At 43.9% G+C, this 12,215-nt stretch overlaps 1 protein-coding gene across 4 annotated transcripts in view; it reads left to right on the top strand.

Annotated features, from left to right (window-relative positions):
- Positions 1 to 11,752, top strand: part of CFAP221 (cilia and flagella associated protein 221) — a 109,290-nt gene extending 97,538 nt beyond the window's left edge. For 3 of the 4 annotated variants that reach the window (XM_032250635.1, XM_032250638.1, XM_032250636.1), the window contains one exon: positions 4,783 to 5,078. In XM_032250635.1, coding sequence (XP_032106526.1) covers positions 4,783 to 4,891 — 109 coding nt within the window. In that variant the 3' untranslated portion in view covers positions 4,892 to 5,078. Of the gene's footprint in view, positions 1 to 4,782; positions 5,079 to 11,660 lie in introns of those variants that run through there. The other variant, XM_032250637.1, reaches the window with a different exon arrangement.
- The last annotated feature ends 463 nt before the right edge of the window (positions 11,753 to 12,215 follow it).

Genomic DNA, 12,215 nt, shown 5'->3' with positions numbered 1-12,215 from the left:
TTCTTATATTAATAAGAAACAAATATGTTTGTTTCTTATATTAATAATAACTGATTGAGTTTCATTCAGTATAAGGAACTGGCCCTGGAGCCAGACCATCTGTAGCTGCTCTGTTTATCACATACAAAATCTCAAGCCAAGTTATTGTCCTTATCAACTCTGAGCCTCAGTTTCCTCATCTGTAGCATGCAGAAAATAAAAATCTCTTTGTCACAGGGCAAATGTAAAAATGAAATGAGATGCCAACCATGAAAGCACATAGCCAGTTGCCTGATGTGAACCAGAGCTCAGTAAATGTTCTCTCCTCCTCCCCATGAGGGGCTAACAAGCCAAGCAAACATCATCCTTTGAAAAACTGGTTTCAAAAACACAGTAAGAAGCATATAAAAAGTGTTCATCTTCATTGTAATGAAAGAAATACAAACTAAAACAAAAAAATGGTTTTGAAGAATACTTTTTAATGTAAATAATCACCTATAGTTCATATGGTTTATAACTTTGAAATTCCATGTATAAACTTTATTTTTATTCTTTTTCTTTGAAAAATGTTTTTATATTATTTTAAAAATTAGAAACAATCCTACTACCCAAAGGTAGTAACATAAATTTTGATGTATGGTCTTCCAAAAATATAGATATATATTTATATGTATATATTATGTTATGTATGTATTTATATTTTTAACCATGTATATGGTTTAAATATATGGTTAAATATATAAAAATATATTTATAATATTAAATATATATAAATATATTTTCCATATATATGAAAATCATCATACATGGTTGAAAATATAAATACATATGGTTTTAACAAAATTCAATCATATTATACATATTGTTTTCTCTTCTGCACTTTTATTTAACAATTTATCATAAGCATATATCATAAATATACATATAAATTATTATATTTCCCTGAGTGGATGTACCATAATTTATTTAACCAAGAATCTGCAAATGAATATGTAAACTCTTTGCAGTGTTTTCTGTTATCAATAGTGCTGCAACAAACATCCTTGTACCACAATTCCTTGAAAGCTTACCAGACTGTTTTCTGAGGATAAATTCTAGATCAATGCACATTTTAAAGTTTTCATATATATATGGCTCAATGACCATCCAGACATTGTGTTACCATCTCTTCTACTAGTAGAGGTTAGAACCGCCTGCATTCAAATGCCCTGGACAGCATAGAATAGTGTCATATTTATTTTTATCTTTATCAGTGAGGCAGAACTTTTTTTAATATATATATTTTATTGCACTTTAGGTTCTGGGGTACATGTGAAGAACATGCAGGATTGTTGCATAGGTACATACATGGCAGTGTGGTTTGCTGCCTCCATCCACCTGTCACCTGTATCAGGCATTTCTCCACATGTTATCCCTCCCCAACTCCCTTTCCCCATGCTGTCCCTACCCTAGTCCCCCCGCAACAAACACCAGTGTGTGATGCTCCCCTCCCTGTGTCCATGTGTTCTCACTGTTCAACACCCGCCTATGAGTGAGAACATGCAGTGTTTGATTTTCTGTTCTTGTGTCAGTTTGCTGAGAATGATGGTTTCCAGTTTCATCCATGTCCCTACAAAGGACAGGAACTCATCGTGTTTTATGGCTGCATAGTATTACATGGTGTATATGTGCCATACTTTCTTTGTCCAGTCTATCATCGATGGGCATTTGGGTTTGTTTCAAGTCTTTGGTATTGTAAACAGTGCCACAATGAACATACGTGTGCATGTCTCTTTATAATAGAACGATTTATAATCCTTTGGATATATACCCAGTAATGGGATTGCTGGTTCAAATGGAATTTCTATTTCTAGGTCCTTGAGGAATCACCACACTGTCTTCCACAATGGTTGAAGTAATTTACACTCCCACCAACAGTGTAAAATTGTCCCTATTTCTCCACATCCTCTCCAGTATCTGTTGTCTCCAGATTTTTTAATGATCGCCTGTGTGTATCCTTGCACACCAATGGGTTTTGACTTTTTATCCAATTTGCCAGTCTGTGTCTTTTGATTGGGGCATTTAGCCCATTTACATATGTGTGAATTTGATCCGGCCATTTTGATTCTAACTGGTTGTTTTGCCCGTTAGTTGACGCGGTTTCTTCATTGTGTTGATGCTCTTTACCATTTGGCACGTTTTTGGAGTGGCTGGTACTGGTTGTTCCTTTCTATGTTTAGTGCTTCTTTCAGGAGCTCTTGTAAGGCAGGCCTAGTGGTGACAAAATCTCTCAGCAATTGCTCGTTTGTACAGGATTTTATTTCTCCTTCACTTAGAGCTTAGTTTGGCTGGATATAAAATTCTAGGTTAAAAGTTCTTTTCTTTAAGGATGTTGAATATTGGCCCCCACTCTCTTCTGGCTTGTAGGGTTCCTGCTGAAAGATCTGCTGTGAGTCTGATGGGCTTCCCTTTGTGGGTAACCCGACCTTTCTCTCTGTCTGCCCTTAGCATTTTTTCCTTCATTTCAACCCTGGTGAATCTGATGATTATGTGCCTTGGGGTTGCTCTTCATGAGGAATATCTTTGTGGGGTTCTCTGTATTTCCTAGACTTGAATGTTGGCCCGCCTTGCTAGGTTGGGGACGTTCTCCTGGATAATATCCTGGAGTGTTTTCCAGCTTGGATTCATTCTCTCCATCTCATTCAGGTACACCTAACAAATGTAGATTAGAATTCCAGTAAGCATCTGTTTTGATCAGTTAATTAACTCAATAGAATATTATGTTATACTACCCAGCAATAAAACCTCTTGCACCTCAACACAGATGCACTTTGCGTTCTGCTTCAAGTTTCAAATAACTGACAAAGGGTTTTAAATGATTAATTTAAATATTACCTCTGGACATAGACTGGCTTGCCCCAGGAGCAAGGTAATATTCAATACCTATCTACTCACTTGCTCTTTTACATGAGTCTTCACTCCTTATACCATGGAGCTAATGTTGAACGGCATTTGGTTATCAAATTATTATTAAATAAAATAGAATGTATTACTTTACGTATTCACCCAAAGTGGTATATCATTTTTTACATATTTTTAGTACTTTACACAAAAATAAACCAACAATGAACTGTAAATTTTCTGCACACCAAGTCAGCTTCTAATTTTTTCAAAAAATATATATACATTTCACACATTTGCAATAATTGGCATTTTTAATTTATCTCTTTTGGAGGTAAAATTATCTTATGTGCATTTTTTATGCATCAAAATTGTCAACATAATTGTCATTTTATTGGCTGCACAGTATTTCAGCAAGTTGATATTCCACAGACCATTTTCAAAAGTGATTTGGTTCAGAAACTCTCTTCAGCTTACATCAAGCCTAATCCTGTGCTCAGTTTTTTCCTCCTCTCTGTTCTTAGTTTTTCCCTTCCTCACCTCCTTCTCTCAGCCGGAAGCCAACAGAGTCCTCCCTGCCAGACACACACGCGCCCAGAGCCTGGACAGACAGGGACAGAACAAAAAGAACACATCAACAGTGTCCCAATTCCCCATGAAGACTGTTCTTTATTTGGTGTCTGGCCAACATTTATTTTCATGGATGGAAAGAATCATCTGCTCTCACTCAATGGCTGAAATTAACCAGAGAGATTCTTTGCTGCCTGGACAGCGGTCTGGGCCCTCTCAAGACCCACAGGTGAATCACATTCCCCATAAAATGTTCAAGGAACTGTGAGATGGTGACTTCAGTTGCTGACACATCATTCAGCACTCCTTAGATCAACACAATATTAATCATTATTATCTCTAAGGGGAGACAGGATCTATATAGTTTTAAACATGATTCCATAAAATGATACCAACTAATTTCTTTAATTATGTGCGTTAGGGAACATTCTAATTCTCCACTTTCAGGTATTTCTGGTTTTCCAGAACTGTCAGGCATTGGCCAGACATGTCACCCTCTTTAGAAAATGTCTCAGAAGCACTTTATTTTATGTTGGATTCTTCTATTGCCCAAGTAAATCATATAGAGTTCACAATCTTTGAACAAGATACCTGTCCTTTCAACCGAAACACTCATCATTTCCTCACAGATATCTGGATGCTGGTGAGCACCAGGACAGTCTCTGAGCTGGGTCTCCATCTGCATCCTAACCCTTGGCCCCGGCCCGCCAAGAGGCAAACTGGCCCCTAAGAAGCCCAAGTCCTCCCCATCTCTCAGCCCTCTGTCTACCCCCATTGCACCCCTCAATTGATAGCCTCATTTTACACCACATCCAGTCAAAGTTCTACCCAGCAACCCCAGCCACACCAGCATCAGCCTTGGCCCCATGTCAGCCACTACTTGGTCCAGCGGCACAAGTCTCCCTTTCGGTGCCCACTCTTCTGGAGCCATTGCCAGAGTCAGAAGTAGTGTGTATCTGCCTCATTCATAAAGATGGAAAAACAGCCGGCACGGACTGAGCACTCAGAAGACCTCACACTAGGATCTCTGTGACTAAGATCTCATCTCACCTCCGCTACAGGGCTGTGAGATGGGAATTACACCATTCGTACATAAGGAAACAGGGGCTCTGGATGCTTAGGTAACTTGCCCGTACTCAGAAACTGATGCAGCTGAGACCAGAAGCCAGGTCTGAATCATTCATAAGCTGAGTGCTTTCTCTGGTAACTAAACTATCGCTAAATGTGGTGAAAACCTTCTTTATTTATTAAACAAAATGCTCCACCGACCTTCACCAGCAGTGCTCAGGGGGTGACTTGCATGGTGTTATTAATTGTCCTCATGTTTCTTTGTTGGGTTTTTTTGATACTCAGAGAAGTGAAAGATCAAGCACAACCAGCAGAGAAGGCAGGAGAGAAGGTGCTCGAGGAGATGAAGAATCTGCGGGGCAAAGCTCTCAACACATACCTGATTCTAGAATGAAAGTCACCAGTAGGTCAGTCCCTTCCATTTGCTTTCTGCGGGCCTCTGTGGCCCCTTGCATCCATTTACATGCCAGCCATCTCTGCGATTAAAGTTTCTAGAGAAAAAATGAAATATAGAGCATGTATATATCTTTTAAGTGATCATTATAAATCTTATATTTAAAAATAAAATGGCGTTAGGATGATGACAGCGTTGTTAGCTTCTTGGTATGGAGTTTAGTGCCGGAATGCTTCTCAGCAAGGCATGATGAGAGGCTAAGAGCCAGGCACTGACAGCTGCTTCTGAGGGTGTTTTGGAGGTGTGGTGGGAGAGTGGCTCTGGGGAAGAGATGCCGTCCCACCTCTGCAGAAGCAGCCCCTTTCATCCCCTAGGCACCACGAGATTTGGCTTTGGAAGGGCAGCACTGGTATGAACACTGACTCTCCAAGTAGCTGTGCAGGTGGCAGGTGCAGGCAGGGGGCCTGGACCTGTAGAGGACACTGCAAAGTGACCAGAGCTTGCAGACTGGTTTCCCAGGAGGATGCTTTCCTCCTGGGAATTCACAGAAGCACCTGGAGCAGGAGGGCATTGCAAAGGAGCGATGTGTTCCAGTTAACATGTGTCAGTAAAAACCAGGCCTCAGTTGTGTCTGTGAACATGACTGCTTTTATATTCACAGGCCAGGAAGGCTGATGACATTGGGTTGTGTTATAATAATCCATAATTATCCAAATATATTTGGATGGATTCCCTACACTTATTTTTCTATAAACACATTTAAATAGCTGGTATCAGATTGTATGTTTGTAGTCTTCATTAACTCATTGATTCTGACACTTTTCTAGAATTTGTTATTTCATCATAAAATCTAAACTCTTTAGGGACAAGAAACCCTATTTGAGGGTAGGTCTTCACATTCTTTTTTTTTTTTTTTTTTTGAGACAGAGTTTCACTCATGTTACCCAGGCTGGAGTGCAATGGTGCAATCTCGGCTCACCACAACCTCTGCCTCCTGGGTTCAGGCAATTCTCCTGCCTCAGCCTCCTGAGTAGCTGGGATTACAGGCACGCGCCACCATGCCCAGCTAATTTTTTGTATTTTTAGTAGAGACGGGGTTTCACCATGTTGACCAGGATGGTCTCGATCTGTTGACCTCGTGATCCACCCACCTCGGCCTCCCAAAGTTCTGGGATTACAGGCTTGAGCCACCGCGCCCGGCCCTTCACATTCTTTAAACAAGTAAATGTTAAAGACTATTTCCTTGTCATTCAACACAATAGGTAAACAAGTGAGCCTGGGTCTCTGAAACCCATTTTTACAGCATTCATCTTGAACAGCGTCCTCGTCTAGGTGCAGAAGAGGAGCTTTCATGACTCAGTTATGCACCGAGTCTCTGGAAAATGCCGTGGGGTGAGGCGAGGGGACACCAACAGTAGGAGCAGAGCCCGGTAGCCACTGGGTCGCCAAATAAAACACAGGATGCCCAGCTAAAGTGGAATTTCAGATATGCAGCAAATGTCCCAATCGTGTATGTACTATGTGGAACATGTGGCACTAAAAACTTAGTCATTGCTTCTCTGAAATTCACATTGGACTGGGCATCCTATATCGTCATTGGCTGAATCTGGCAACTCTGCTCAACACTCTGTGGTGTTTGAGAGACAACGTGTGAATGAATGATGGAAGGCTGGAATGATGGAATAAGGTAGGAGCTGCAGTTAACACAAGATTTGTGTGTAAGGCACCAGGCAAGCTTGCTGATCACTAGGAGCATGATTTGTTTTTCCTGGAGTCTACCAAGTAGCAGACCCTCTGTGGACTAGAATGAAGGCTGCTCCTCCAAGTCTTCTTGCCCTTCCCCAAAAGAGATGCTGTGAGTCCTGTGTGACAGCGGAAACCCCAGGGATAGAAGTTATGTGACTCCTGAGCTGGCGAAGACCCTAAGACTTGTGTGACTTCAAGGCCTGGGAAGAATCCGAGGGACCCTGCGCTCCCAAGACACAGCTAGTTGGCAGTGCTGGGCAAATGAGCTTGGGCTAGTGACAGGGACACTGCCTGCTACAGCTTTTGGACAGCAGAGTTCTCATTCCAGAGTCACCCACCCCGGCCTCTGTGTTTTCTTTCTCTGCTTCCTACCTTCCTCTTCCTCCCCCTCCTCTTTCTGCTCCTCCTCCTCCTCCTTCCCCTTGTCCTCCTCCTTTTCTAAACTACCAATTTGCCCACGTCATCAGCTTTGGGGATAAAATAAGGTTGCGTTAATTTTACTACTCAAAGTTCACAATTTCTATCTCTCATCCCACTTTTGACAAAAATAGCACGCTTACCTTCCAGAAGTTGCTTTTCCTTCCAGGAGAAGTCCAGGCACCACAAGGGAGTCTTACTTGTCCCAAGAGACTGGTTCTGATGACCATGAAGGAGCTGTGGGCCTTTGGCTGCTGTTGCTGCCGTGGCACAGTGGTATCCCTGCAGGCTGGCACCCGAAGGGCATGCACTTGCTGTGGGGACTGAGACTCATGCCACCATGGCTGGCTGGACAGTGGTACAGAGGAAAGGAGCCACCACTCCATGTTGATGCAGGCCTAAGAGGTGGCACATGTGCATACACCCACACACACACACACATGTATGCACACACATGTACAAACATGCACACACATGCACACATGTATGCACACACGTACATACATGTATGCACACACGTGTGTGCACACACATGCGCCCACAAACATATACCCACACATATATGCACACACATGCACACAAAATTCCTAAGAGCTGTTGAGTACCACTCAGGAGCCAGCCACATATCCAAGTCTCAGAGGGGCCACTACCCTGAGTCGGCCCTGTGGCAAAGCAGTCACACCATCCACAGGAACAGACATGCATGAGTGGTGTAATGTCAGGTTGTGAGCACTGCCACAAAAGAATACTCAAGTGTGGCAAGGGATAGGGAGTGGCCACCAGAGGCCCCTCAGAGGAGCTGACATTGAGTCGAGATGTGACTGAAGTGAAGGAGCAAGCCATGCGGTAATTTGGGAATGGAGCCTTCGGGCCCAGGGGACAGCTTACGCAAAGGCCCTCCAAGGAGGTGTGCCTGGCAAGCTGAGGGAACCGGAAGGAGGCCTGGGGAGTTGAGGGGACCCAGAGGTAGCCAAGGGCCAGGCCACATGGCCTCTTGCAGCCAGAAAACAGACTGGATTTGAGATTTCATGCTCAGTGACAGGAAGAGCCCCTTCAGGGACTGAGCAGGGGAGTAACCTGAGCCATTTTCTGTTTCAAGCAGGTTTTACAAGTTGGTGTGCAGAATTGACTGTGGGGAGTAGGGCACAATAAAGGAGGCCATCTTGGAGGCCCCAGCAGGGATCTGGCTCTAGAATGCTTGTCAGATTTCCTGCTGTCTGGCACCAAGGCTTTTTCTGAGGATAGGCTGGACAGGCTCACCGCAGGGTCAGACATCTTGTCACACACACGAAAGAAAACAAAAGCAGGTGCCCCTGGCTGGAGCCATGGGGACAGCCATGAGAAGAGGCCCTTCCACTCCCCTGCACCAGGCTTCTGCAGGGAAGGGCCATGCTTTAGCGCTTGGCCATGAGAAGCCTCAATCCAGCTGCACGTTAAAGCCACTGCACAGCCTTGTAGGCATATGCTGCCCAAGCTCTGCCCCAGACCACCCGGATCAGACCTTCCGGGGTGGGGCCCAGGCAATAATGGTGTTCAAGGCCCCCCACATGGATCTGATGTGCAGCCAGGGTTAGGCCATGGCCTCTAAGGTAAAGTCCAGATTCCTTCCATGGCCCTGCAGGACCTTGCTTCTCCATGTTCACTCCACTTTTCATCTGCAACCTCTTCTCTCTGTGTAGGAAACTAGCAAGGGCCTGCCTTTGGAGCCTGGCTGGCTGCCTTTGAATCTAAGGCCTGCTCTTACTCACGAGGTGGCCTTCTTAACACTTCCAATTTCATTTTTCCCTCATGCAAAGACAAGTTTCCGCACTCTCCTTACACGGGGTTGTGAGGATTCAATTAGGAAATGTAAAGAAGTATACCTGGTGTAAAAGGAGCTCAAACACGCGAGTTTCCCTTCACTCACAGGCCAGGCCCTAAGCATCAGTCACTTTTTTTAAACTTTTTATTTAGAAATAATCTTAAACTAAAGGAAACTTGCAAAAATAGTACAGAAAGTTGCCATCTATATTTCATTCAGATTCCTCTAAGATTAGAATCTCCTGCGAAACAATGATCAGAAACAGGAAATCACAGCTGGTACAGCTCTCCTGAGCAGTGTCCCTTCAGTGTTCCAGGAGTCCACACTGCAGTGAGTCCACGTGTCCCCTTCTTCTCCTGATCTGTGACCGTCCCTCAGTCTTCTCTCTTATACGTGACCCTGACAGGTTTGACAGTCATTTCGTAGACTGTGCCTCAGTGTGTGTTTGTCTAATGCTTTCCCAAGACTAGGGCGAGGTTATGCCAAGTTTCTCCACTTGAACATTAATATAATCATGGGGAGAGTCTTTGAAATTATGCAAACATCCTATTTCTCCTCAACGTTTTTCCCACTCTGCATCTACATATCTGTGTATGAACTCCCACTTCAGCGTCCCTCCGTGAGTGGGTCTGGTCTGCAACAGCCATTACCCTGTCTCCTTAATGAGAATGTCCATGAGCTGCCCCCGCCTCATTTAGTTACCCTCTTTCTTCGGTAGGGTTTTATATTAGCATGGAATCATGGACATTTATTTGATTGCATAGGTTATAACTCAACACTACCGTTGTTTATTTTGTTACTCATATTGTTCCAGCTCTGGCCAGTGGGAGCCCCTCAGGTGACGCCTCTGACATTTCAGTGTGTCCTCCACCCTTCCTAAGCACATCTTTACTTTCCAGCCTCACAGGCTATTCCCGACTCCTCTGTATCTTTCCTACCTCAGCCCTGGAATCAACCATTTCTCCAAGGCCCCTGTACTGACCACTGAGGCAAGGCCTTCCAAGTCCCTGCCTCTGTGGAGAGGAAGGGCCCAGGCAATGTTTGTTCAGGGAATTGCTTCCGTCGGCATCCAGGTTTAACACCACACTGTGCACATTGCTTCATTCATCAACACCCCACCAGCAGCTACTGAACCCCTGGTGATTCCACCCACCCAGGTAATTCCTCCCTTTCTTGCTGGGCACCCCACATTGCATTACTGGCCTGTTCCGATGTCTGCGCATGTACTTATGTCCATTTCAGTTTCCCCACTTATAAACAAAAGCCAGTTTATGTTATCCCTCCACTCCCACCACGTTGGAAAAGTTGGCCCCTTGGAAAGGTTATCTTGACTGTGTCGGGGAACTGGTGCCACCTGGTGGATGCCACGAGAAAGGCCTCTCCTGACTCCCAAATTGTAACACTCCCACCAAATCGACTTCCAAATAATATTTAACAGATTATCATCTGTGCTTTTCTTCCTTGTTTCAGACCACTTTTAGGTGGAAAAGGCAAAGAAACCTTATATGTATTTTCTTTCAAAATCAGTCTCTGAGGAATGAGAATCTCTGGCTTCGACAGCTGTCTCTGAAGACCTGCCAGCTCCCCCTGTGTTGCATTGACTCAGGTTATCACACCATTCTCCTAAGGTGGAGTCTTTCTCCATCCAGGCTGGAGTACAGTGGCGCGATCTCGGTTCACTGCAACCTCCGCCTCCCAGGTTCAAGCAATTCTCCTGCCTCAGCCTCCCAGGTAGCTGAGATTACAAGGACCCACCTCCATGCCTGGCTAATTTTGTATTTTTAGTAGAGACGGAGTTTCACCATGTTGGTGAGGCTGGTCTCAAACTCCCAACTTCAGGTAATCTGCCCGCCTCAGCCTCCCAAAGTGCTGGGATACGGGCATGAGCAACCATGCCTGGCCAAGTCCCTTCATTTTAGAAGTGATTCTCGTCTCTTTCCTTTCTAGAACTTCCAGTTTGTGAAGTATTTTCTCAATGATCCTCAAAACATTCTGAGACATAGAGTACCTATTATTAGTGTGACTTTATGCAGAAACTCAGGTCCGGAAAGCTTCATGGACTTACCCAATTAGCAGAAGAGCTAGGTTTGGGCAGGACCTTGGTTTCCTGCAAAGGTTTGGTTGTCTAGCCGGGAATGGTGGCATGCACCTGTAGACCCGGCTACCTGGGGGACAGGGTTGGGAGGCTTACCTGAGCCCAGGTAGTCGAGGCTGCAGTGAGCCATGATCCTGGTACCCAGTCCACTCTTCTACTGCATGGTAATCAAATATTACAGATTTAGATGTTTTAACTTTTTAAACTTTCAGCTTTGGGGGTCTCTAAGAGTAAAGATATTATGTGATGATATTTGTATTTTACTTAACTATTCTTTAAAATATGAAATATGGGGAAAAAATTAGCAAATATGCTTTGATCTAAAGAAATCAGCTGTTAGGGCTAGGTGCAGTGGCTCGTGCCTGTAATCCCAGCACTTTGGGAAGCCAAAGTGGGCAGATTACCTGAAGTCAGAAGTTTGAGACCAACCTGACCAACATGGTGAACCCCATCTCTACTAAAAATACAAAAATTAGCCAGGAGTGGGCACATGCCTGTAATCCCAGCTACTCAAGAGTCTGAGGTAGGAGAATGGCTTAAGCCTGGGAGGTGGAGGTTGCAGTGAGTCGAGATTATGCCATTGCACTCCAGCCTGGGTAACAAGAGCGAAATTTCCATATCAAAAAAAAAAAAAAAAGAAATAAAGACATCAGTTGGTAAGTTTGCCCCACCCTTCAGCAGCCATGTCTTACTCATTTCTGTATCCCCAGCACGTAGCAAGATGTTTGGCACAATGCAGGCCCTTGGGAAACAAGACGGAAACTTCATATCAAAAAAAAAAAAAGAGAAAGAAAGAAAGAAAACCGGCACAAGACAAGGATGCCCTCTCTCACCACTCCTATTCAACATAGTATTGGAAGTTTTGGCCAGGGTAATCAGGCAAGAGAAAGAAATAAAGGAAATAGAAAGAGAGGAAGTCAAATTGTCTCTGCAGACAACATGATGTTATATTTAGAAAACCCCATCATCTCAGCCCCAAACTGCTTAAACTGATAAGCGACTTCAGCAAAGTCTCAGGATACAAAATCGTTGTGTAAAAATCACAAGCATTCCTTTACACCAACAATAGACAATCAGAGAGCCAAATCATGAATGAACTCCCATTCACAGTTGCTACAAAGGAATAAGCTAACAAGGGATATGAAGGACTTCTTCAAGGAGAACTATAAACCACTGCTCAAGGAAATAAGAGAGGATGCAAACAAATGGAAAATATTCCATCCTCCTGGACAGGAAGAATCAATATTATGAAAACGACCATACTG

This window comes from Sapajus apella, unplaced genomic scaffold (genome assembly GCF_009761245.1).
Source record: "Sapajus apella isolate SASKATOON/1434 unplaced genomic scaffold, GSC_monkey_1.0 scaffold72, whole genome shotgun sequence".
NCBI lineage: Eukaryota > Metazoa > Chordata > Mammalia > Primates > Cebidae > Sapajus > Sapajus apella.
The sequence above is the reverse complement of the archived record's forward strand: the minus strand, read 5'-3'. Positions and strand labels throughout refer to the sequence as shown.